Genomic DNA, 26,776 nt, shown 5'->3' with positions numbered 1-26,776 from the left:
ATAGAGCCAATCAAACTCCTTTCACGAATTGAACTAATTTATCAATAATTTTTCTCGAAAAAGTCGGAGTGACAAAATCAAGCGTCAATTTGTATCGTACGATTAACGCTGCAAAAACTTGACATGATCAAATTGTTACTGCAAAAACACGACTTTTTCAGATTAACGGACGAAAACTCCAATTTTATTGGATTATCCAGCAGAGATTACATTGTCAAAAAACAACTTCAGGGACATCTGCCATTGACTTCTACAGGTTTGGGATGGTGTATTTTCAGATTTTTAGCAGCTTTGGGGTATAATAAATCTCTAAAAATTCCATTTTATCCCCACAAAAAAATAAGTTTTCCCCTTAAAATCTAGACCAGGTAAAAGTAACGGGATTCAATATGACTTATATTGCATAAAAGTAGATTGGGATGCTTTTTGTGTAAAGGGGAGTCATTTACTTGTGGCCCCACTGCCCTCCTCCTGTTTGAGCAATGTTGTGCCACGTGATGCAGGCCTCTGTGGATATCCTGGAGCTATAGACCCTCTTGAACTAGGCAGTAGCTCCAGGATTTCCACAGAGGCCTTCTTTAATCTCCTTAGCACAGATTCACTAAAAGAATCAGGCGCACATTACTCTCATACTGAAAGCTGGAAATGATGCCAACCAGACTTAGAAAATGTTGGCACATTGGCTGCAACTTTCCCTGGTGAATGCAGTGACACTAGAATCATGGGAGAACACTGCATTGTGGGAAAAACAGCACTTAGCCCACTATGATGCTGTAAGTAAATTTACATTTTGGGAACGATTATTTTAAAAAAAAATTAAACCAAATTGTAATTATAATTTAATGTAAAATAGGTAAAAACTCCTGTTAGGGTTTTTTTCTATACCTTCTGGATAAGAGAGAGTCTAGATGGATTTTATAAATATGATATAATGTAATATAATATTTAGCATTCCTTAGTGCAACATCATATTTATTGGTTCCTCTTGTAAGTGGAGCGATTTCTGCTTTATTAACTAATCTTGCTGGAGGTTAGATTCTCTCTCTCTCTCTCTCTCTCTCTCTCTCTCTATAGAGAGAGCAAACGTTTACTTCCCCTTTAATGTAAGCATTCTTTGTGTACTTCAAACAACAGTTATTTAAAAATAAGCAAGCTTCAGACTGGAAGGTAAAAAAAAGAATTTCTTTATTAAACAAAGGTTCAGAACAAACTAAATGCAGAAGATGTTTAATCATTTTTTCTCTGCAGCAATAATCTCTTACTGAAACCCAAGCCCAAACATTGGTTGGACTATTTTGAGGACTGTGGAAAAAATCAGGAGCATAATAGCAAAAAATTGGATCAGATCAGGAAGTTGCAGTTGTCTTCAAGGAAAATAAATGTGTCTACATACTGGGAAGAATACTGAATTATAGTGTCTATGTAATATAGACTATCCGAGACTTGGCCAAGCAGTGCAAAGTGATCAATGGCTTAGCAGTGCTATTTTTGTTCACAAATCCTTTGCAAACATTGTTTCATGTAGGAGTTTTTATCTCGGACTTCAATCACAGCATCTCTCACTAACTCAATGAACATCTGGGGCCACAACTTCTGCAGGGATTCATTTTTCAAGCTAATATCAGCGGCCTCGTTCACAAGGTCCTGCACATAGGAGTGGCAGAAAGACTTCTTTTCTTTAATTTCCTAAAACATACATAAAAAGAAAAAAGAGAAAGGAAGCAAGGTTCATGATATGGAGACAAATACAGTTATTTTAGGTTAAACCTATTTCTTTGAAACTTACCTTTTTTAAAGGGTAAAAGTAGAATAAATGTTAAGTAAACATACACAAAAAGTCCCTTTTACCTGTACTTGGTCAGAACTTCCCAGTACAGCTTATCAGTAGACTCAGTAGTATAAATATCAGGAAACAATGGTAAAAATGCTTGCTTATATTTACCATGAATACCCTTAAAGAACCATATCCGTCAATAATTTTTTAACAGGAAGCACTTTGCTATAGTTGTCTACTAGTCACCAGCTCAAGGTCTAGATCACAGTATTTGGACACCACTGATACTGTATACTGGGTATGATTCAAACTGTTTATCACTGGATGTTTCAAATTATTATATGATACACCAGGTACTGATCCTTTCAGTTAACAATTTAACTGGATGTTCTAACTAGAATTTAATGGTAAGCTGACATGGATCCTTATAAATTTCTGAAAAGATCATCAGTCCCACTAAAAGGGACCAGGGTTAATTTATTAATTCAAAGTGCAAATAGCGTGCAATATGGCATCGTGTGTGAAGCCAACGTGTGTAGCCAAACTCTTTTATTGTTATTGTATTGGTTACTGGTTTTATTTTCATATGTAATCTATATTTTGTATGTATACATCCTTCTATTATCCAGCACTGTAGAATATGTATTGGGGTTATTACAAAAGAAAAAAAAATTAATCATAGGCTCATATGATTAAGTGTTTGTAACACGAAATGCGTAAGGCAGAGGACACAATAAATCTTTTTTACTCGATTTCAACTACTTGGTGGAAGATTGCCTTTATTTGAGTGCCTGCTCCCATGCTTAGCGCTCAGGGTGGTGCACCTGGGCCACTTCCCTGATGTAGTGAGTAAAAAACTCGACCTTATGGAGACCCAATCCTTCATCTAATCATAAGCTGCCAAATCGGTCTAAAGGACCGATATCGGCAGCTTTAATCTGCCAGTGTATGGCCACCTTTAGCTGATGCACTAACACTACAAAAATCATGTCTATGTCTCAAAGGGTCACCATTGCTTGTTTTTTTTTTCTCTACTATTATTTTTCTTTATTTCTAATCAGTAGTTCTATTTAGAATTGATTTTATCCATCTATTCTACATAAACTTCAGGGCTTGGAGCAGATTACCTCTGTAGACTTAAGGTCAGAAACTGATTTGAAGCTAGGATACAATCTAGGCCTGCACACACACAAATACAGCTTTTAAAATCAGGGTAAATATAATATATCATTTTTAAAAATTATTGGTCTTGTTATCTCACATTTTAACTGGCACATATTTGTGTATTTAGGATTTTTTGGGGGGTGTTTTATAGGTTTTAAAGTAAATGGGGGTAGAAATGATAAAACATTTGTATTATGATCTAATTATGATCTAATTTATGATCTAATTATGATCGAATTTATCAGTCATATACTATTTTAAGAATTTGATTTCATTTATTATAAAAAGCATCACCTTAACCCATCTGATTTCAATCTCGTAAAGAGATTTAGGTTTGTTTTATATGCTATTAGCTGTTGGAGCAATGCATCCAGTGAGATTTCACTTGCCTGAAACCATTAGGTCATAGCTTGGATCATCCATATCCCTTTAGAGAATTAAAAAGTGTTGATAAAAAGAACTAAATCCTTTCCGGCCAATTTACTATGGGAAATGTTTTTAATCATAAAAAGAACTCTACTGAGGATCCTCATTAACAAGCTTTTTTGTGGCAAATCTTATTTAGTTTGCCTTTTTACTGCTGATAAGAAACTGCTTTCAGATCTTCTTTAAGTTTAAAATGAAATCTGCAGCCAGCTAAGAGATATTTAAGTCAAACAAGGTAGGATTTTGTACACAAGTAATATATAAATATAATACGACCATCCACGAATTTAACTCATTTATCAAAAATCAGCCCGGAAAAGTCGGTAAAGGAAAAGTCTCAACAAATTTGTGCGACAATTTGAATTTTACACATTTTTCGATTTGACTCGCAAATCATTTTTTTGAGATGTGGCCCAAAAACCTATATGGATTATCGTATGAAAACCAACGCAAATCACAATGCCAAGAAACATCTCCAGGGACATCTGCCAGTGACTTCTTCATGTCCTCAACAGGTTATAGCTGGAGTACTTTCATATTCGCATATTTAGCCACTTTAGGGTATAATAAATCTCTAAAAAATTTTAGTTTTTTCTTTTCCTCTAAAAATTTGAGTTTTCCTCTTTAAAAACTCAACAAGAAAAAATCAAGGTTTAATGAATAGGCCCCTAAATCCTTGGTTTGTGGGGAAGCCCTACTTACTGAGTGGTGTGAGCCCGCTTCAGTGCCAGTGTTCCTTTTAGAAAAAACTTCATGGGCCTTAGACATTTGCATTGCAGTGCTCACCCGGTTTCCTTGATAGACTTGGATTCACACATGTACAGTAGTAAAATTTTACACTACTGTGTATGCAGGAATCTAAATCTGACAGGGGTAAGCAAGTTAAGATTGTGCAGCGGATTCAAATTCCTGGGCCAGTGCATATTTTTTCTTCATTCATATAAGGTCATCTTTTTTTAACAGGAAGTTGGTTCTCAATAGGGGCACACATGCTTGGGGGCAGCTAAGCTCTGCTATATCATATGGAAGGATGGCAAAGATTGTCACTGAAATAAATTAAGTCTTTTATTAATATTCTCTCAAATTCCACCACCAAAAGGTGAAATCTTAATGAATTTCGTAAGTCAACTACTGTTCTGCTCAAAATAGTAGTTTTTCTTAAAAAAAAGTTAATTTTAAAGATACCTTGTTTTTTCAGTGAATTATGATTTAGAGCACAAAGTCTGTTTCTATTTAAAGCCGTCCTTGAAAATACTCGTTATTAAATGGAGAATAAGCTAGAATGAAACAAAAAATGCGGCTAAAGAGAAGCTTACGTTCTCATGGTCTAGTAATATCTCAACTGAATGCAAAAATTTTTGGTCACAATTGATGCATTCTAAAAGTTTTTCTCAAAGATGAATGTGCAGTTTAGGGTTCAGATTCGGTTTAGTTTCAGTTCAGTATTCAGCTGAATCCTTTTATTAAGTTGGTATTTGAACAAAGCCAAAAATTAAGCATTCAGTACATTACGAATAATACATAATAATGTGGAATACTTCTGTGGTTAAATTCTTCTTCAAAATGCAAAGTTGTCAATGTACCTAATTGTTTTATATCTTAATATTTTGCACAACTAGTTGAATATAACATATCTATAAATGAAAAGTAGTATACTGTATATAAAGCCAATTACCTCCAGCTTCTCATTAAGCAGGTCTTGTGGAATGTAATTTAATGTTGCACGGCTTGGACTTTCCCCTACTACTTTTCGGTTATCATTAATTTCTTCACCTGTAGCAGGGTTCTTCTTAGATTTCCCTTCTAGGAGTTGACGAAATGGTTTCTTTCTATATGCAGACAGAGGAAAAATACAATACTAAATAACACATATGGGAATGGATGTTTTGCCTACATACTAGTACTGGTAAATATTACCAGAGAGGCACATATGTTGGAGGCAGAAGTACTTTTGAAAGCTCAGCATCAACCACAATAAAAGGGAACATTTTGTTTCTTCAGGTTAGGTAATTGATATGATAAGGGGCAAGAAAAATTGCTCTAGATTGCACAACCTCAGTAACATTTGTATATGCTCCTATTCTAGTTTGTACTAGATGACTTCCTGGATTGTATTATAATTATACACCTGGTAAAGTATACAATACAAGTCAAACAGCTGCATTAAATGTCAGGACAAAAAAACATGACCTTGTATTCATAAATGCTTTAATCTGTACAATTTAGAAGAATTAAAATATGCTTGAATGTGAAGGAAATTATTTAGCAGGATTTTGATATGATTTATTTTAAAACCCACATTAAACTGTTTTCAAAAGCCAATCAGACATGACTCATACAAAAAAACTGGATGAAAAATCCCAGTCCTTGGAGAAATAAAGTAGCCAACAAATGGTCAAAAAAAAGTCAATACAAATAAGCAGCACATTTCTAATAGAAAAGAAGTTTGTTTAAATGACAAAACAGATATTCATTTATTCCAGATTATACCAATGTGTATACAACATCAGGATAGCTATATTGAAATTGTAAAATTAATATCTCCAGCCCTCAAATATGCAGAAAATGTCTCTCTACAAAATAATTTGGACAGCACTGGGCTAAAACATAGTAAAGTTAAAAATATAAAATATTATTTCTAACAATGGCAAAAAAAATGCAAAAATATTGAGGAGAAAATGATTCTGGGATAATAAAAAGGATGCTTGTATGCAGAAGTTGCAGTTAGTGGTAAAAGTGGTGTCCTTTAGCATCTGCACGTAAAATAATAGGCAGCATAATTTACTAACAAAGATTAAGAGTAGCGTGTTAGGATGAGGTTGTTTTAATTCATGGAATAAAATCAGGAGTGCGAGCTCATTTCTACAGTTTTCAGCATCATTTACTAACAAAGATGATTAACTGTAAAATGCAGATACCTAAAGGATCGAACCAGCAAGGCATACTGTAAAAATTACTTGCCCATTTATTTTAAACATAAAATCATGAATCCATGAGAACCAAACATGTTCTCATCCAGTGACTAGCACTTGAAATTACTGAAATGTCAATACATCCAAGCAGCCCATTATAAGGTTAACTCATGCTTACACCATTGACCTTCCTTGTCAGGCACCTGTTTATATTGTATATGAACTTTTTTCAAAGAAAGAGGAGTCTTTTGAACAGTCAAAGATTCTTACCTTACTTATGCGGAAACCATAGGTGTAGACGGTACATAGTTTTTAAAATATATGTCTCCCTAAAGGAAACTGTTTAGGTTTAATTGCCTGCTACCAATGACCCATGTCTAGCTCCAATTCAACTGTAAGGGCTTAGAGGTCTCCTGCAAACCTTCCTGATTTGTACTAGTAATATATGAATAACTCACAACTAAATAACTAAATCCAGCAATGACATCAAAACTATCTGCTTAAAATATACACTACTCAATGTTATTTGAGAATACATAGAACAATTCTATTTTCATTACTAAGGTAAAATATTTTACAAAAGTTTTTTTTTTTTTTTAAGTATTTACCTGGATTCCCCAAGCAGGGTAAATATCCTATATTGAGGCAATTCGGAAGATGCTACGTAGGCAAGAATTCCAAAGAGCTTCTCAGACATGACAATATCATTTTGGGTTACCTGTCAAAACAATATTTTAGTGCTTTTTCATACACGTTAAAAAAAAAACAACTCATCATCATCATCATTTATTTGTATAGTGCCAACAAGTTACGCAGTGCTTAACCTAAAAACCTATATACCAGATTAATCAGTAAGATGGTAAGCAGGGTAAACAGGTAATTAAGCCTTTTTGTTTACGTGTTAGAATATGTGAAAAGTGATGCTAAAAAAAAACTGTAGAAGTAGTAAGGACAATATTTATTATTAGTTTTTTCTTAAATTAGAAACCGGTTGCGTTCTTCTGAGTTTTAAAACAAGCTCACATAGCTCTAAAATTCGACCTTTGATAAGTAACACCCTAAATCTTAAACAAAGCTCTTTTATTTCATTAAAAGTACATGGATTGTTCAAGAAAAGAAATGATCTAAATATATTGCAGATCTGGAGATTATTCATTTCGGTACAACTTTTCATTACTTTTGGCCCAAAGCCATTGGTTTTTCCTTAGGGCTACTACAGAACATAGTCTACTCTGTGGTGAAAAGACACCGATGTTTGAATAACGTTTTGACAAAGCTTTTCCCAGAAATGCAAGAGCTTGTTAATCATAATACTACAAAAAAAAATAATTCATAAATATTGTACAGAAATCCTTTATTTTGAAGGACACCACTTTCTACAAATCATTGTAGAAAGAAAAATCAAGATTAAAAAAAAAGCATGTCACTTTGTGACTGCACTACATCGGCTACCTATGTAACACTGTGTCACCAGGATCCCCCAAAATATTGCAACTAAATATTAATTAAAATAATGTACCTGACTGGTCAGAATTTCCTGACTTGGGGCAAAATTAAAACAAAAAAGATAATGCTATGGATTCAGCAGAATTTTTAATGGTAGGGTAGTTGACATAAGCAGATTGGAGGCCCCCCAGACTTTAGGCAAAGGTGTTTTGTTTCACAGTGAGAACAACATAAACACACACACACTGTTTTTGGAGTTGGGCAAAAAATAAAAAAACATGGTTGTTCTAGTTAGGGATGTCGGGATGTAGGGATGTCGCGGACTGTTCGGTGGCGAACTTGTTCAAAATCGTTCGACCATTCGACCAATCGATCGCTAAAATCGAACGATTTTCGTTCGATTCGAACGAAAATCGTTCGATCGAACGATTAAAATCCTTCGATCGTTCGAATCGAACGATTTTCGGATGTTCGAAGTTCGCGAACTGTTCGCGAACTGTTCGCATTTTTTGCCGGTGTTCGCGAACACATTATCGGCGGTTCGCTACATCCCTAGTTCTAGTCCCTTTGCCATATTTCAAGGCATATATAAGACAGCAAATAGCATTTAACCTAGCTTTAAAATCAATATTGATGTTGCTATTATCTGTTTCTACTGCATTGCTATATGACAAACCTCTTGGCAGGAAGACGTACATTACTTAATATGTATACACTTTTTTTTAATAACATGGATTAGAGAATGTCATCTTTTTGTAGAAATGGACCAAACAACATTAGCATTAGCACTTCAGCAGAAGGAAAACATTTAAAGCTCATAGCTGTTGTTTTTTTAGTCCCCAAGGAAAGCATATTGCTGTAAAATCTGTAGGAGGAATAAAAATCTGTTTTGGGCCAATGTCTTTGATTTGTACTTTTAATGAGTGACGGTGATTCAAAGGATTTTCATAAACAAAGACTTTAATTGTGCCTGTACCTAACAAAACAGTCTTGAAAGATGATAAATGTTTGCACATTTAATGCCTCATACAAAAGGAGATGTAAGCTGTTTTCTATTACATATGCAATATAATGATGTGTTAATAATCATGAATGTAATATGTTTTTTTTTTGTGACAACTGCTCTAAAATCTTTCTATTTGTACATGAACAGAAAGAACTTGTAATTGATCATCTGAAACAAAGCTTAAACGGGTTATGAATATATGGATGATCATTTATTTCAATTGTATTTCTATTCTAAAAGCATATGTCTCTGTAAAGCATGACAAGTGTGAAACAATACTTGGTAGCACTTCCTGTCTACAGTAATCACAATCCTATGTATCTAGCTTTGTGGATTGTCAAAGTATAGACATTGCAATCATACCGCACATTTAAAACAAATTCTCAGATTACTGTATCACTTATTTTACTGCTGGGTAGCAGTGCAGCACTATATAAAAATAAGTGGTTTATTATTTTGGAATTAGACGAGGCACTATTTTTCACAATATTTTATTAACTCATTCTCTATTCACACTGTAGTTGAATACTCAGTTTTTAATAGGTGTGTGTGTGTAGGGGTACTTTCTGATATTTAGAGATATTTGTTTCACTGGGGTGCTGTACTTAACTCCTTACATCACAAAATATTTGTAATTTTATCATAATAATAATATTTTATTTATATAGCAAAGACATGTTACATAGTGATTTACAATAAGTTACTAACAGGGATCTTAGGATAATTTGACAAACTAAGGTGACAGTGTAAAGCATTTACTTGTGAAATTCATTCCACAGGAGACATTTTTTTACATAAATTTAAAGTGAACCATTCACCCAGACACAAAAAGCTGAATAATAAAAGTCCTTTTCAAATTAAACATGACGTTCAATTACTATTTTTTATTAAAGCATTCATAGCTGTTGTAAGCTCGTTTAAACATCTCAGCTGTCAATCAAATATTGTCTGCCACTCCTCTATGCCCTGGGCAGACAATTACTTTCACTTTCCATTCAGCACTTCCTAAATATCAGTGCTCCCCCCACATTCCCCCTCTCTCTTTACCATTTAATTGTGTAACCAGTACATGGGGATGGATATCAAGTCCCCCATACTGGTGAACAAACAAGATTCTGAGATGCTGCAAGGCTTGCCTTAATAACAGTGTCCACAAAATGGCTGCTGCCTGCTTGCTTTAATTATGAATTTCCAGACTGAAGGAAACAAGATTCAGATAATTTATATAGTGTAATTAAATTTAATTTTGCTTGACAAATAGGATTTTGAATAATTTTTTTGGGTGACGGGTCCCCTTTAAAAACACACCTTTTGAGATGATGCCCCATATTTAACCAGATAACCATTCCACGTGCAAAAGCCACACAAACACAAAAAGCATAGTGCATCTACCTAAATGCTTAACATTTGGGAAAACGTTTATATTCTTGAAGTGTTTCATCCTTCACTCTACTAATAAATCTTGAGTTATTGTAGGAAACACTAAAGATAGTCTTACATTCCCAGATATGGTTGGGCAGTTTGTGTGACTATGACCATACTGCTGGGGCATGTAAGGTAGACCAGGTAAAATCTATCAGTGACTCAGAGAATGAGTTGTTTGTTGACAGAAAAAAGTGAAGCTAAAGAGCTCACAAATTAAATATTAAAATATATACAGGTATGGGACCTATTATCCAGAATGCTTGGGATCTGGGGGTTTTCAGATAAGGGCTCTTTCTGTACTTTGGATCTCAATACTTTTATGGGCAGATTTATCAAAGGTCAAGGTGTATTTTCGAATGAAAAAAATTCGAATTTCAAGCTATTTTTTGTGTACTTCGACTAGGGAATAGTCCAAATTCAATTTGAATAAATATCAAAATTCGACTTTGACCATTTGCCATCTAAAACCTGCCAAATTGCTGTTTTAGCCTATGGGGGACCTCCTAGAACCCACTTGGAGTCAATTGGTGGACTTTGAAAAATCTAAGGTTTTTTTGGGAAAAACTTTGAATCGAATTCGATCCAATGCGCTATTCCTTAGATTCGATCGATTCGAATTCGGCCGAATACGGACCTATTCGATCGACAACAGACCTACTCGACCAAAAAAAAAAACTTTGACTTAATTTTGGTTGGTCTTTTTGAATTTGAAGTTTATTCAATTGGAAATTCGACCCTTAATAAATATGCCCCGTAATCTACTAAAAAATAAACTTTAAATAAACCCAATATGATTGTTTTGCCTCCATTAAGGATTAATCATATCTTTGGGATTACGCACAAGGTATGATTTTATTATTACAGAGAAAAAGGATTTTTTAAAATGTTTAATTATTTTATTAAAACGGCGTCTATAGGAGACGGCCTTCCTGTAGTTAGGAACTTCCCGAATAACAGATCCTATACCTGTATATATATATATATATTTAAATACAACCCTATGTGTGCTTTATGAAACATCCACTCAGATGTAGTGTTTTGTTTCAATAGATAATATAAATAATGAGTATTGCCAGATAGGGTGCTTTTTCACCCATAGGAAATCATACTCCCCTAAGGCTACAAAGCACCCTAAAATGAGAAGTCTCAACAATATTGACAATTAAAATCATTTTATTTATTTTTTTTTCGAATCTGACGCTTGAAACATACAACTTTCTTGAGTTGTCACCCGTTAACCCCAACTCTTTCGGATACTTGTACGAAAACCAGCACAGATCACGATGTAAAGAAACACCTTCAAATTGTAAAAAGAACATCTGCCATTGACTTCAACAAAGTTTAGCTGGAGTATTTTTGGAATTTAAGCAGCTTCGGGGTTTAATAAATCTCAAAAAGAATTTTTAAATTTTTTCCCCCTTTAAAAATGTGAGCAGAAATTTACGAGGTTTAATAAACAGGCCTCTTAGTGTCTAAAACAGTTGTACTGCATATTGCAGAAAGAGACATTTTTGGGCAATTATGTGATTAGACATGAAGATTCCACAATTATTTTCTGCTCTTTGTCTCCCGCGGGGAATGTGATTTCCCGTGAGTGACAAAGGGTCCATGTCTGTTGTTACCTTTAAAGGAATGCTGGACTGATTTCTTCTGTTGTTTCTCAGTTTAGCTGCAGTGTATATTATTAGTCATGCATTTAGAAAAATTAAGGCAGGGGAGGGGGAATTCATTGCTTATTTTAAGCTGAATTTAACTGCATTTTAAAAGACTTTAGCTTTAAGACAAGAGTTATATAGTTTCCTTTAATAGGTATTCAATGAATAATGTTCATATTTATTATATTATATGCATGCCTACATTTTCCTTGCATGTTTCCTGTTCAGCCTAAGGTACAGTACATCACAGGCCTAACTAATGACCAAAAAAAAAAACTGTGCTATAAACTATAAATAAAATTGTTGCTATTTTCTTTTTTTAGTTAACCTTAAAAACAACACTTAGCAGTCTTATCCCCAGCAAAAAAATAAAAAATAAAAAAAATAATCAGCCAGATGGGGGAGGGGAAGGATCAGTCAGCAAAAACAAAAATGAATTGCTTCCCTGACCACCCAAAATAGAGCTGTTTTTACAGCAGCTGTTATGACTGTGCCCGTCAGCATTCCTACTGCCTTCTATTACTATTATTCTTTTAATTTTAATGAAGTTCAGGTTGGAACAGAGCTAAGCAGACAAGAAACAATACCGGGCAATGCACCCAGCAAAAACAGCTAAAATGAGGAAGCAAAAAAATGGCAATGGAATTATATATATATATATATATATATATATATATATATATATATATATATATATATATATATATATATTGGACACAAGAGTGATGTTTGAATAAAGAAATTCTTGATAAAAGCTTTTGGAGTGCTGATCCATATTGAAATCTACATACCACATTTGACCAAGAACCCATCTTGGATTGTGAAGGAAAGTGTGTATACTACATACAGTATATACACACACACACACACATTTAATAATTTTTGCTAAGTTATTACTCTTTAAAGCCATTTGTAGGGGCATAAATATACATCTTTGTACTAAGAAGACCTCCATAATCTTAGTCCAAGCAGTGAAAGTTTGCAAGCCCAAGATAATATGCACATGAATTTAAAAGTAGACTAGAAGCTGGTTTAGATATTTATCAGCACAATGGTGACTAATCAGTATTGCATTATTCTACTCACCTCAAAGTCATTAATCTTTTGTATGCCGAAACTGTTAAGCCTGAAAAGAACATAATACTTCCACAGTGTAAAGTTAACAACGGGGTTTCCCTGAGAATCCACGGTTAATTGATCTAATTTCCGAAGTTGTGCCAAGGCATCAAACTGATGAAGTGTGAAAAGGTTGGTTTCTTTAAACTTAAGGTGCTGTAAAGAAGAACAACAAAACGAAAATAAACATCTCATTTTATTATACTTATCTTTTAAACAGCAAATAGAGCAACTGGGACTAAATGCTAAAATTAAACATTTCTAATATTCAGGATTAAAATAAGGAAAATGTAATACAGGTATGGGACCTGTTATCCAGAATGTGAGGGTCCTGGGGTTTTCCAGATAATGGATCTTTCCATAATTTGGATCTTCATACCTTAAGTGTACTAGAAAATCATGTAGATATTAAATACAACCAACAGGCTGGTTTTGCTTCCAATAAGGATTAATTATATCTTAGTTTGGATCAAGTACAAGGTACTGTTTTATTATTACAGAGAAAAAGGAAATCATTTTAAAAAATCTGGATTATTTGATTATAATGGAATCTATGGGAAATGTTCATTCTGTAATTCAGAGCTTTCTGGATAACAGGTTTCAGGATAACAGATCCCATACCTGTAGTTTCATAATATATTAAAAAGATGTTAGGGCTGTTGAAAAATTTCCTCAAAAATGTGTTACTGGCTCTGTTCAGATTGCTTGTCTTGTCAACCATAATTGTCTTTTTCTCTAAAAAACCTCCTTATGCCCTGAACAAATATTAATAATAATAATATATGTCTGCAGCACTCTAGTACATAGCAACACCATGTATTATTGGATGATTCAACTGTCGGCAACTGAACCAGTCTTACATGCACATTTTATTTGCTCCCACTTGCCACTGCTACAAAAAATTACAACTTAATACACACTAGATTTTTTCTTACCGAAATATTGGGAAACTTCAGTCTAAATTTGGGTAAAACCTGTACAATTTCATCAAAATTTATGAAGGTAAAAGAGATGGTGCTGACTGATCCAGCTGTCTGAACACTCCAAGGCCTGTCTAAAGAATCCAGAGAACCAGATCCATACAGAAAAAGGACATCTCCCTCCACTTCAACAAGATGGGAATCTATTACTGAAAGTCCTTGCACAGCGCTGTACAGTACAGTATCCAGTGACCTGAAAAATGTAATAAAAGGCCTTTAGAGAGTTTTGAAATATAATAAAGTGTGTATTGTGTTCATAAAAAGATAATGTGATTAGATTTCTGAATAATGCTCCAGTAAAGAATGATGTACCACATGATTTTATAACTATAAGGCTGATTTCCTTATTTTAACATATGAAAATGTGGCATTGCCCAATGTTTAAAGGCACGCTGGACAAATGGATGGAGAATATACACATCGTATGACCGCATTTGTTTTATATTGATTGTTCAAGTACAGATCTCAAACTATTGGACCAACAGAAGGAGCTGTGGTTCCTCTTCACTTCCTCATCTGCACCAAGCACATCAACAGATAACATTTTCAAATTTAGCCAATGCCCAAAACCAACTATGTGTTGTACTACATTGACTGGGATCAGCGGGCCAACATACACATATCAAAATTCATATGTATATTATAGAAATGTGTATGGCCACCTTAAGTTCTTACTGTTACTACTAATAATAATACCCTTTTCTAAACCATACATACATATATATATATATATATATATATATATATATATATATATATATATATATATATATATATATACATACATATATATATATATATATATATATATATATATATATATATATATTTATATATATATATATATATATACACACACACATATATATATATATATATATATATATATATATATATATATATACACACACACACACACACATATATATATATATATATATATATATATATACACACACATTCAGATGCAAAAACGATACATATACAATATATATATATATATATATATATATATATATATATATATATATATATATATACACACACATTCAGATGCAAAAACGATACATATACAATATATATATATATATATATATATATATATAGATACATATACATATATATATATATACACATACACATACACACACAGATATTATTCCACAATTTTTTCTATATATATATATATATATATATATATATATATATATATATATATATATATATATATATATATATATATATATATATATATATATATATATATATATATATATATATATATATATATATACACACATACACATACACACACAGATATTATTCCACAATTTTTTCTGCCAAAATTAACAGGTCCCATGATACATTCCATAAAGTACTCTGCTGCATTAGGGTAAAATGTAAATGCTTACCCTCTGAGGTAATGATTCTAAATCCGATATATGATATAATGTATTAATGTATTAATCCTTTAACTGCTGGAAAATATGCCAGAATATGTCACTAATTCTACTTCTCAAACAAAATGTATGACTGTAAACACTTAAAGATATGGGGGAAGGTTACACTTTTCATAATGCAGAGTATAATCTCATTTCAAGTTTATGCTGTAACCCTTGGTTTTCAGATTATTTAAGAACGTCTATTTGTCATAATGATAATGATGAATGTGATGTAAACATTCTTTAACATATACCAAAACACAACTGCTTTTGACTGACTTCTGTAAATTAGAAACTCAGAGTAGTACTAAAGCAAGCCTTCAGACTGTAAGGCAAAACATAGAATACTAGGGAACTTTCTATCCAGAATGCTCAGGACCCGAGGTTCTCCAGATAAGAGATATTTCCATAATTTGGATCTCCACATCTTTAATTTATTCAAAAATAATTTAAACATTAAATAACCCCAATAAGATAGTTCTGCCTCCAAAAAGGATGACGTGTAACTTTGTTGGTATCAAGTAGAAAGTATCAAGTTGTTTTATTATTATTATATAAAAAAGGGAAATAGTTTTTGGTATTTTTTTTAATTTAACATATCCCACACCTGTACATATCAAAATATGGCCCGACAAGACATCGCACTAGATTTAAACATAGCAACATGTTACAAATAATTATTTTTCTCCAGCTTATTTACAAATAAAGCATGTTTTTGTTTGCTTCAAAAATCCACATAACACATGTTGCCTTTACAGCACTGTTATCTCCAACAAAGACATTTCTCTAATATAAATAATGCATATGGATTTTAATGGCTCACACTTTGGGATCTGCCAACAAAATGCATTGCCTGTATTTAAGGTGTCGTTAAAGCCTCTACTGTAAATGAATCCTATAAAACCCATATATTTTTGTCACACTTTATATACCATATGTACAACGAGAGGGAGAACAAGAATTTCAGCAGGAGGTTACATCTGTACAAAAGACTGATAGCTGGCTGTTATCTATTATGTAACTATAATAAGCAGTGTGTCTAAATTTGCAAGTATGCACCACTTGTGCATTTTCATTTATACAGCCCTGCTAGTATAGGTGTCCCATATTACCAAGGCAGGTACAATTCAATGTGAACTATCCTCTTTTCAAATGATGTTACAAGTACCTTTGTTCCTCTGTAAGTTCAAAAGCAGTAGACCCATTCAACTTGCATGGTTTATTATAAGAGCTAACACAGTCTCCATTTTCCTGATCTAATGTAGCAGGCGTAACTCTGTTTTGCTGAATATCCCATTGGCGTGCAGCATTGCAAATAGCGATTCGTTTTTTCTCCTAAATAAAAGCAGCAAAAACAAGTCAGGTTACTGCTTTTAGCATAGTTAGATAAAACAGATCAACTTAAGTATGGCAATCAAGGAATTCTGTTCTACTTCATAGCACAGCAGTTTCGAGCATGGGGATCTGTTAGACATCACAAAACAGTTCATGAAATACTTTCTGTATTGTAAGCTACTTCCCCTTGAAGGGAATAATCTCTGAATAATTAAAATAGTACAGTATATATGCCTATTAAATAAAAATAAATATTTAAACACAACCATTTTTTTTAAAGTGTTGTTTTCTTGCTTGATTATTTGGTACTGTCACAATTGAGAAATGAATACAAGAAGAGCAGGCTCAAACTAGTTTCTTCTATAGTCAAGGATACGGTTTACTCATCTACTGATTATTCAGATAATAAACAGAGCTGGACTCAGGTCACACTCCCTGGGACTTAAAGGTAATAGAATGTGAAGTTCTCTGTCCATTCTCCTGGTGCTAGCGTGTGACACTGGGATAGGGCTAGAGGTATTTCCTGAGTGGAACCACAAGTCACTGAGGAAGGGCCATGCGGTCCCGAAAAGTTTGAACATAGAAGTGTTGTGAGCACCATGGAATAAAGTTTGGGATTCACCCGTTTGTAGCAGACAAGGTATTGGCTTTCCATTTATTTTTGAGTGGAACCACTTACACTCTGGCTCTATGGGACATGGTTTTTAAACATGTGGCACTCATTCTTTGTTACTGTGTATATTTACTTATTGCAGGGTTAGTTCCCCCTGTCTGTAGAATTTCTGCACTGTAAAAATGTACAGTGCTGCATATAAAACTAGCAGAATAAAAATAAAATATACACACATTAATTATTACAAATGAATAGCAATGTCCAACTGCAGGCAAATGCTGCTGCCAAAAACTGTATTTGCTACCTATTTGCTATGTGAACAAAGAGTGTAGTGAATTCAATTGGTATAGTGGACAATTGGCATACTGTGTGGATAGCAATAGAATATATGAAGCAAGCAATATCTAGTAATATGACCAAGTTGGTGCAGATGTTTTTCAGGCTATGGGCCAGATTCAATTCAGTGAGAAAAAGGTCACTTGAAATGTCATGGAACGAGATTTAATTTGAGATGTGATTCAGTTCACAGAAACTTATCTCACTGTTTATTACGTGAAAACTCTATTGAAGTCTATCTGAAAAAACTGGAACTGAATTTTGCGAAAAGTTTTTTCTCCTAGAATTGAATCTCGTCCATGAGTTTTCACATGATAAACCATAACTTTTTCTCACTGAATTGAATCTGGCCCATTATGTGTTAAGGTGCATGGTTAACTGTATTAGCTCCTGCTCTGCAGTTGATCACAGGACAGGCCCTTTATGCCTGAAGGCTGCTTGTTTTCTGGAAGGTTTTAATATTTACTTTTTTTTCAGAGAAGTAAATTGAAGAGACATTGAGAGACTATTTTTTATTAATTTTAGCTCTTAATTTTAGCTTTTATTCTCCTTTCCTTTTAAGTCATCTGATTTGGAGAATTTAAAAAGAAAATTCTCTTTTTCTCCTTTTTTTATATATACCTGCAGCACTTGTTACTTTAATGAGACTGTGGGGTGCAATCAGTAAATATTAGTGTGATAACACTAAGAGGGATATTTACTAAAATAAGATTTTTTTTCTAGTCAGGCTTTTCAGGGCAAAAACTCAAATTTTTTTGTGGGAAATTTTTTCTTTGAGATTTATTATACCCCGATGCTGAAAAAAAGCCGAATTTGAAAACCTGGCATCTCAAACCTGTCGAACTCATGTATAAGTCAAAAGCAGATGTCCATATCCCAGTTTGAAGATATCGTTGAGGGGCTTTTGGGCAATAACACAAAAAAGTTGAGCAATTTGTGAGAAAAGTCAGAAAAATTTGTACGATTCGAGTTTTCACTTGATTTTATTGAGTTTTTTTCCGACCCGACTTAGAATTATTTAAATGGTAAATAAGGTAAAATCGTGGATGAGAGTTTGGCTGAGCTTTCTTTATTAAAAAAATTGGATTTTATTTAATAACCCCCCAAAAATTGCTTTTGTTAGATAAGTTAATTGAGATTTTTAGAGGTGTCTTTTTCTCTACAGAGAATTGAAGGGACATTAAAGAGAGGGTCGTCTTTCCTCTTTTTTCACTTTGTTACAGTTCAAGCATACCCTCACAAGGCATCTTGGTTCTTGGAGTTTAAAATAGATAGGTAAAAGTAAGTAGCAAAAAAGTAGGTACAGTAATGTGTTTTCCTCTGCATTTATACATTCATTTTACCATTCTGCTTGCCTTGCCTAAGGAATTTTATACAGGCATAACCGTATCAGTACTAAGGGTGCAGCTGTTGGTATGAAGCATCTGAAAGCAAGCAACGTGGCACCTGCTGCTTGTCCATATACATACATGCATGAACCATACTATAAGCCCTAGTTGTAAATAGTCTACACATTCTAGTGTGGATATGGTAGTTCTGTGTGCTGTGTACATTTCCCTTGTTTTACAATACAATACAATTAAAAGTATCTGCTGCAAAAGTTTGCAGAAATGTGACCCAAATTATTAAAGCATGCAACCAATTTATTTAGGATAAATATGTGTGGCTTTACTTTGTAATACTAACAACATTACACATATTTTCAGAACATTTATATTGGGTATTTATTTGATTTCTACAGGTCAAAGTATTTATTAATGGCAGGATAATAAAATCAAATGGTTTCTGAAAGGTTTCGGAACAACTGAACTCACAATTCACTGTCATGGTAAGCTCAAGCAATTAAAGTAATTCATATATATTTTATCACATAATCCTTCAGTGGGTCTCACTTACAGTGAGGTCTTACAGTAAATTCAATAGCACATTGTGTAGAATTCATACTTAACTGTCTAGGACTCCAGTTCAAGATATTTCAAACTAAACATTTAATTTACCACAGAGTATATTTAATTTATTTAATTGCTTTTTTTCAATTCACTGAAATCAGTTCAAGCATAGCCAGTTGGCAGAGCTAAATTTCTCAGCTGAACAATGCTACTCATTGAAATCAGTAGCGATCCAAACTCCTGTCAGTCCTGTGCAAGTGCACTAGACAAAGAACAAGGTCTTAATACTATGTTAATACTGGGCAATAATAGCCACATTAAACATACACTCTGACAAAAGAACTTTCATGCATTCTGGCTCCTTCTTAAAAAAGTGGATGAGCTAAGTTATAAAATAGAACCGTAGTAATAACAATACAAAATGGGAATATTTTTCTTAATTTTTTTTTCTTTTTACAGGGCTTCTGTCGGTTAAAATTGCTGCTCTTACCATATGGGCCTTGAGAAACATTTATTACAGTTAAGTGAGTCACATTATATATAAAGTTTGGCACAAGACTACTATTAGAACATTTTAGACTGTCATTTTATCTGTCGTTATATAAGAAACAGGTTTCCAGATGCTATAACTTGATGAATATTCACCCAAACTTATGTACCCATTCTGTTTATTAAATGGATCATTGGTACCCTTCCTAAAGTAAAATGTCCTCTATAATAGGGAACAGTAATGGTGCATTTTTCATTCAAACTCAATTCTGAGAAAAAGTTTTACAAACCCTGTTATTAACAGTTTTTTACAGGTGATCTCTACTCCATTCTGTATCTTGTGCTTCAAATTTTTGAGCAGTAATCATTATATTACAATGGACAAAAGATTATTCCTATTTGTTTCTCCCATTGACCAGCTGACAAACTCTACTAACTAAAACACCTTTCTTTTTGCTCCAAGCACATAGATACTATGTCACATCAGTGTTACATAGTTACATAGTTAAATTGGGTTGAAAAAAGACAAAGTCCATCAAGTTCAACCCCTCCAAATGAAAACCCAGCATCCATACATACACCCCTCCCTACTTTTACATAAATTCTATATACCCATACCTATACTAACTATACAACTTAGTATCACAATAGCTTTGATATTATGTCTGTCCAAAAAAACATCCAAGCCATTCTTAAAGGCATTAACTGAATCAGCCATCACAACATCACCCGGCAGTGCATTCCACAACCTCACGGTCCTGACTGTGAAGAACCACCTACGTTGCTTCAAATGAAAGTTCTTTTCTTCTAGTCTAAAGGGGTGGCCTCTGGTACGGTGATCCACTCTATGGGTAAAAAGGTCCCCTGCTATTTGTCTATAATGTCCTCTAATGTACTTGTAAAGTGTAATCATGTCCCCTCGCAAGCACCTTTTTTCCAGAGAAAAAAACCCCAACCTTGACAGTCTACCCTCATAATTTAAGTCTTTCATCCCTCTAACCAATTTAGTTGCACGTCTCTGCACTCTCTCCAGCTCATTTATATCCCTCTTAAGGACTGGAGTCCAAAACTGCACTGCATACTCCAGATGAGGCCTCACCAGGGACCTATAAAGAAGCATAATTATGTTTTCCTCCCTTGAGTTAATGCCCTTTTTCATGCAAGACAGAACTTTATTTGCTTTAGTAGCCACAGAATTACACTGCCCAGAATTAGCCAATCTACAAAAACCCCTAGATCCTTCTCATTTAAGGAAACTCCCAACACACTGCCATTTAGTGTATAACTTGCATTTATATAATTTTTGCCAAAGTGCATAACCTTGCATTTATCAATATTAAAGCTCATTTTCCAGTTTGCTGCCCAGTTTTCCAACTTAGACAAATCACTCTGCAAAGTGGCAGCATCCTGCATGGGACCTATAGTTCTGCACAATTTAGTATCATCTGCAAAAATAGAAACAGTACTTTCAATGCCCACCTCCAGGTCATTAATAAACCAGTTGAAAAGCAAGGGACCTAGTACAGAGCCCTGCGGTACTCCACTAACAACACTGGTCCAATTATAAAATGTTCAATTTACCACAAACAATTCAATGTTTAATTTTGTAGTCTATCTTTTAGCCAGTTCTCTATCCAGGTACAAATACTATGTTCCAGGCCAACATTCCTTAAAGGACAAGTTAAAGCAAAAAAATAAAATCCCATTTTTACTTTCTTTAATGAAAAAGAAACCTATCTCCAATATCCTTTAATTAAAAAATGTGTACCATTTTTATAAGAAACCTGACTGTATGCAGTGAAATTCTCCCTTCATTTACTGCTGTGGATAGGAATTGTCAGATGGTCCTTAACGGCTGAGCAGGGAAACAATCATACTTTGAACAGCAGGGGGAGCCCCCGCCTTACTTACCAGCCATGCAGAATTCAAGCAGCTTTGTTTATGACGATCCCTAAGCAGCCCAGACCACACTGAGCATGTGCAGGGTCATAGTCAGGCAAAGATGTTTACCAAAGTTACAAGATGACAGCCCCCTGTGGCCAACTTTGAAAGCATAAATTATTTGTTTGATTAGGCTTTGTGGTGCAGTAAGTTCATGTTTATGTTTAGTATACAAAATACAGCATTTCTAGCATTATTCTATTTTAGACTTTCCTTGTCCTTTAATTTAACCAGTAACCTTTTGTGTGGCACTGTATCAAATGCTTTAGCAAAGTCTAAGTAAATCACATCCACTGCCATCCCAGAATCGAGGTCTTTACTTCTCATAAAAAGAAATTAAGTTAGTCTGGCAAGATCTATTACGCATAAAACCATGCTGGCACAAACTCATAGTATTATGAATTGCTATGAAGTCCAGTATCTTATCCTTTATTAACCCTTCGAAAAGCTTTCTTACCACTGACGTCAGACTAACTGGCCTATAGTTTTGAGGCTGAGAACGGGATCCTTTTTTTAATAGAGGCACCACATTAGCAATTCGCCAGTCTCTCGGCACTATGCCAGATCTCAATGAATCCTGAAAAATTAAGTAAAGAGGTTTGGCAACCACAGAGCTAAGCTCGCTAAGTACCCTGGGATGAATACCATCTGGCCCCGAACCTTTGTTAATCTTAACATGTTCTAGTATCTTTTGAATTTGCTCATGTGTGAACCATGCATCATTAGTTGTATTACTAGAATTGGGACTATTAAGAAGGAAACCTTCACTTACTGGTTCCTCATTTGTGTAGACAGATGAAAAATATGAGTTCAGAATCTGCGCTTTTATTTTGTTTTCATCAACCAGCTTACCCCCCTCTGATAGTATGGGTCCCACCCCTTCCTGCTTCATTTTTTTACTATTAACATATTTAAAGAAAATTTTTTTTTACTGCTTGCTGCAATATCCTTTTCTATATCAATTTTAGCTTGCCTTATAGCTTGTTTGCATGATTTATTGGCCTCCTTGTACCTTATAAATGATTTGGCTGTCCCAGCTAACTTGAAAGCCTTAAAAGCACGTCTTTTCTTACCCACCTCCACACCAACGCTTCTATTGAACCAAACAGGTTTTGCTTTGCAACGACGTTCCTTGCTTACAAGTGGAATATATTGACAAGTATATTTATTAAGCAGCATATTGCAGGCCTTTCAAGAATGGTATCCAACTCAACTGTCATACACTGTATGGCTTCCTTCCTATTATTCTGCTTGTTCGGCCAAACAGCTGGAAGTGAAAAGGAGCTGCGGCCCCTAACCCTAAACTTCAGTGCCACTTTTGCTGACATGTACTGGCCAGTGGTGCATCAGAAGATTAAAATTTGAAACCATCCTGAAGAACTGATATCTATAGTACATAAATATCTGTGATGATAGTAGGGTCACCATACAAGTAGAAAAAAAGTGTATGTGTATGGCTAGCTTTGGCTTGCTAACAGCCTGTGGAAAAAAACTATTTTGGACTGTGGGCCAGCTGGACAGAATTACTCTCAGTTATCTTGTTTAGAATGACTGACAAATGCATTCCCTTTTTAACCTAATCTGCTATGATGAGAAAGTGCATATCACTATGAATGCATTAATGCAAGGTAGAAAATATTAAAAGGCAGCAAGAGAGACAAGCACTAACATTCTTGCTGTATTTGATTGCTTTTGTATTGTAACTTTTGTCATATGTCATAAGAAGAACAGCATTATTTTTATTAAGGTGACTTTGTTTAACAGTGTATTTTGAGTTGATGTAAATATTTTTTACATCCACAGAAGAGTCAATAGTTCATGTATATATTGTCATTAGGTGCCTCTGAACGTGACTACTTCATTGTTATGGCAAATAGATCTGAAAGTGACTTATAAATATTTACATAATTCTGATTTGAGAGTGAAGGATGGAAAAGTAATTCCTTTTCCCAAGAACTGATGGTGACTTTACCCCTAGCAGAGTAAGAGATTATAATGTATGCATTTAAAAGCAACTTTAAGTTTGACTTTAATTTATTTTTAAATCATTTCTTTTATTTAAACATTTTTATAGAGAAGTTCATTGAACATTTATTTCAAAACATCATCATATTTTGATGACAGCCATAATTACAGAGCAGATATTTAACTTTAGGGACAAGGGGTGTTAGTATGGGAAATCGTGAAAGAAGGGAAAACGAAACACCGGTACAGTTTCCAATTGCTTTGCACACTCCAATGTTTATCAAGTGAGGCCTTAATTTTTAATCACTTTAGCGTCCAGTGGTTCTCTGATCTTACACATTGTGTGCTGCAATGTAAACACCAACACATCACAGATCAAAGAGTCAGCTGGAACCAAGTCTGCTGTGTAGTCTAGATGTCACTGCACTCCTCACATTCCCCCTCCTTCCTCATCATCTTTTTTTTAAAATTATTTAACGCAATAAACAGTATTTACTCATAATGAATTGTGCAACATCACAACATATCATTTCACACTGTATTACATTCTACTGCATTATTTAAAAGTTTCTAAAAACCTCACATAGTAAAGCGGAATGCCAATCAAGGAGTATTGTTTACTACTATAGTCGATCCCAAAATTAAACAAGCCAGTTAGCCTTGTATGTCCCATAAATCAACTATTTAACCAATCTTTCTATATTGGCATGAATTTTCCCGGTCGGCCTTATATAATAATGTCAACCACTGTAGTCCAGGGGTGATGCTCGCATCTAGTGTAATACCAGATTCTTACAAGCATGAAATAAAAAAGTTTTAAATAAGCATCTTCTATTTTTTTGGGGGGATATCAGAATCTACTGCCTTAATAAACAAATCTCTGGAGCAAGTCTAACTGGAATTTTCTTAAATTCGGAAATATACTTAACTGCCCCTCTCCAATAAATCATGAATTTAACTCAATTACAGAATTACTGAATAAATGGAAAAAATTTGCATTACATGCGCTACCCCTGGGGCAAGCATTACACCTGGACAGATACATCTTAGCAATCGATTGGGGTGAATAATAATACTGTTGTATACATTTTACTCTAATTAATTTATCACTAAGAAAAATTAATCACCTATATAAATGGTTAATAGAAACCTCCCAGGTGTCCACGTCTAGCACAATTTTGGTAGCGATCTTGTAATGCTGATGTGTGAAATTTGATTAATGATTTATATAGCTGAAAAATCTTTTTTTGGGAGTGGATTCCATAAGTATTTTCTCATATTCAGCATACAGTATACTTGTTTCTATATCTCGGCCAAATTGAGCTCGGCCTGCAAAAAAGACAGTTGATTATCTCAAAATACTTCTAAAGGGGCATAACTAGGAAGTGACAATCTATGGCTCCATCCCACTAAGTCCCATTCTGTCAGAACTTCCCTTTGTGATCCAGTATCTAGAGCCCAACCTATAAAAATATTTAAAATATGGATTTGTCCACAATGGTGTATTACCAGATATATAAGTGTAGGGGACTGGTAATTTAGCTTCCCCTTGAACAGAATAGTCTCCTAATGTTTGGCCAGCTATTATGGTCTAATTAATATTTGGACAGCTAATGGGGTCCTTAACTATAGAAGGGAAGTTTCCTGTTTCTTGGGACAAAATTATGAACCCTGGAGTTCTTTAACTTGGCCACTAGGTGGCAGCTATTTAGTCTGAGCAGCATAGGCTGGGATTAGATTCCCAGGTGAATCATTGCCCAGAAGTAGGGAACTATGTGTGTAGAACCAGGGACTATGGAGGTGCCACTAGGTCGGATAAAGCCTTAAAGCTGGGAGCGCCTCTATGTAAGCTGTTTGTTCTCCTTGCTTTCCCTGCAGGGATGCATACTGACCATTAGTGATGTGAGTATATGCCTATCCACAAATGTTCTATGTTTCTGCATTATTCTGATAACTGCTTTCATAAAGATATTTCTAAATGTAATTACTATTTAAATATTTGTCTGACCTTTGCTATCCTCTGCATTGTTGGTTCTGACTATTAAAACAATGTGGTAGGAGCCAGCTCGTTAACAGATGTGTGAAAAAGCACGCAAAAAACTGGGAGATATGGTCCTGAATTCTGTCAGAATCACATGGGCAGGAAGGAACAGAAAAACACTGATTGAAATTACATATACAGATAACTTTAAAATGTAATTAAAAATGTTAATTAACATTAAATTTCCCTGAATTATTTTTTTATTCAGTTGCTTCAATGAAGCAGAATAGCAAATATAAGTATTCAGAAATGCAAAATAATATATTTAGACTAAGTTGAGTCAGTTTTGTTATTGTTTGTGAAATTGAGAGGTTAAAAATACTAGCCAAATGTTTACTTTGCCATGGTTCTGCCTGTAAATAGTCAATGACAATAAGTCTGCCCCTTATACAGTCCTGCACCAATCACTTATTGCTTTAGGTTGTATATGTGACTGACAGAAAAACTTTACACATGCCTCCCATGGTGTAACATTAACGCTGCAATCTTTAACCTTTTTTACTTACACGGTAAATATTGTATCTCAAAGTAAAACGGACTCCTGTGATAATATCCTTTCAGTACTTGAAGAAAAAGTTACTTTAACACATTTCCCTGATTTTACATTTTCCTGGATTTTACATAATTTTTCATGGTCTCCTGAAAAATGTAAAACAGGGGTTCTACTGTAATAGCTAGAACACTTTTTTTCCTTTATCTCTAACCTCTTAATCAGTGACATGGGACATAATTGTTCAGTTAGTTTGCTTTGACCCTTAACACACAGGTCTGATTCAAAAGCAAACTAACTAAACAGTTATGTTCCATATGGCCCCTCTTTC

General features: G+C 34.1%; 1 protein-coding gene across 2 annotated transcripts in view; it reads right to left on the bottom strand.

Moving 5' to 3' along the window:
- Positions 1-1,168: 1,168 nt before the first annotated feature.
- The window catches only part of lrrc49.L (leucine rich repeat containing 49 L homeolog), a 54,775-nt gene continuing 29,167 nt past the window's right edge, over positions 1,169-26,776 (bottom strand). For both annotated transcript variants that reach the window (XM_018253011.2, XM_018253012.2), the window contains 6 exons: positions 16,515-16,681; positions 13,860-14,097; positions 12,895-13,080; positions 6,885-6,994; positions 5,040-5,193; positions 1,169-1,686 (listed from right to left, as the gene is read on the bottom strand). In XM_018253011.2, coding sequence (XP_018108500.1) covers positions 1,483-1,686; positions 5,040-5,193; positions 6,885-6,994; positions 12,895-13,080; positions 13,860-14,097; positions 16,515-16,681 — 1,059 coding nt within the window. In that variant the 3' untranslated portion in view covers positions 1,169-1,482. The remainder of the gene's footprint in view (positions 1,687-5,039; positions 5,194-6,884; positions 6,995-12,894; positions 13,081-13,859; positions 14,098-16,514; positions 16,682-26,776) is intronic.

Source organism: Xenopus laevis, chromosome 3L, assembly GCF_017654675.1.
Source record: "Xenopus laevis strain J_2021 chromosome 3L, Xenopus_laevis_v10.1, whole genome shotgun sequence".
Lineage (NCBI taxonomy): Eukaryota > Metazoa > Chordata > Amphibia > Anura > Pipidae > Xenopus > Xenopus laevis.
The sequence above is the reverse complement of the archived record's forward strand: the minus strand, read 5'-3'. Positions and strand labels throughout refer to the sequence as shown.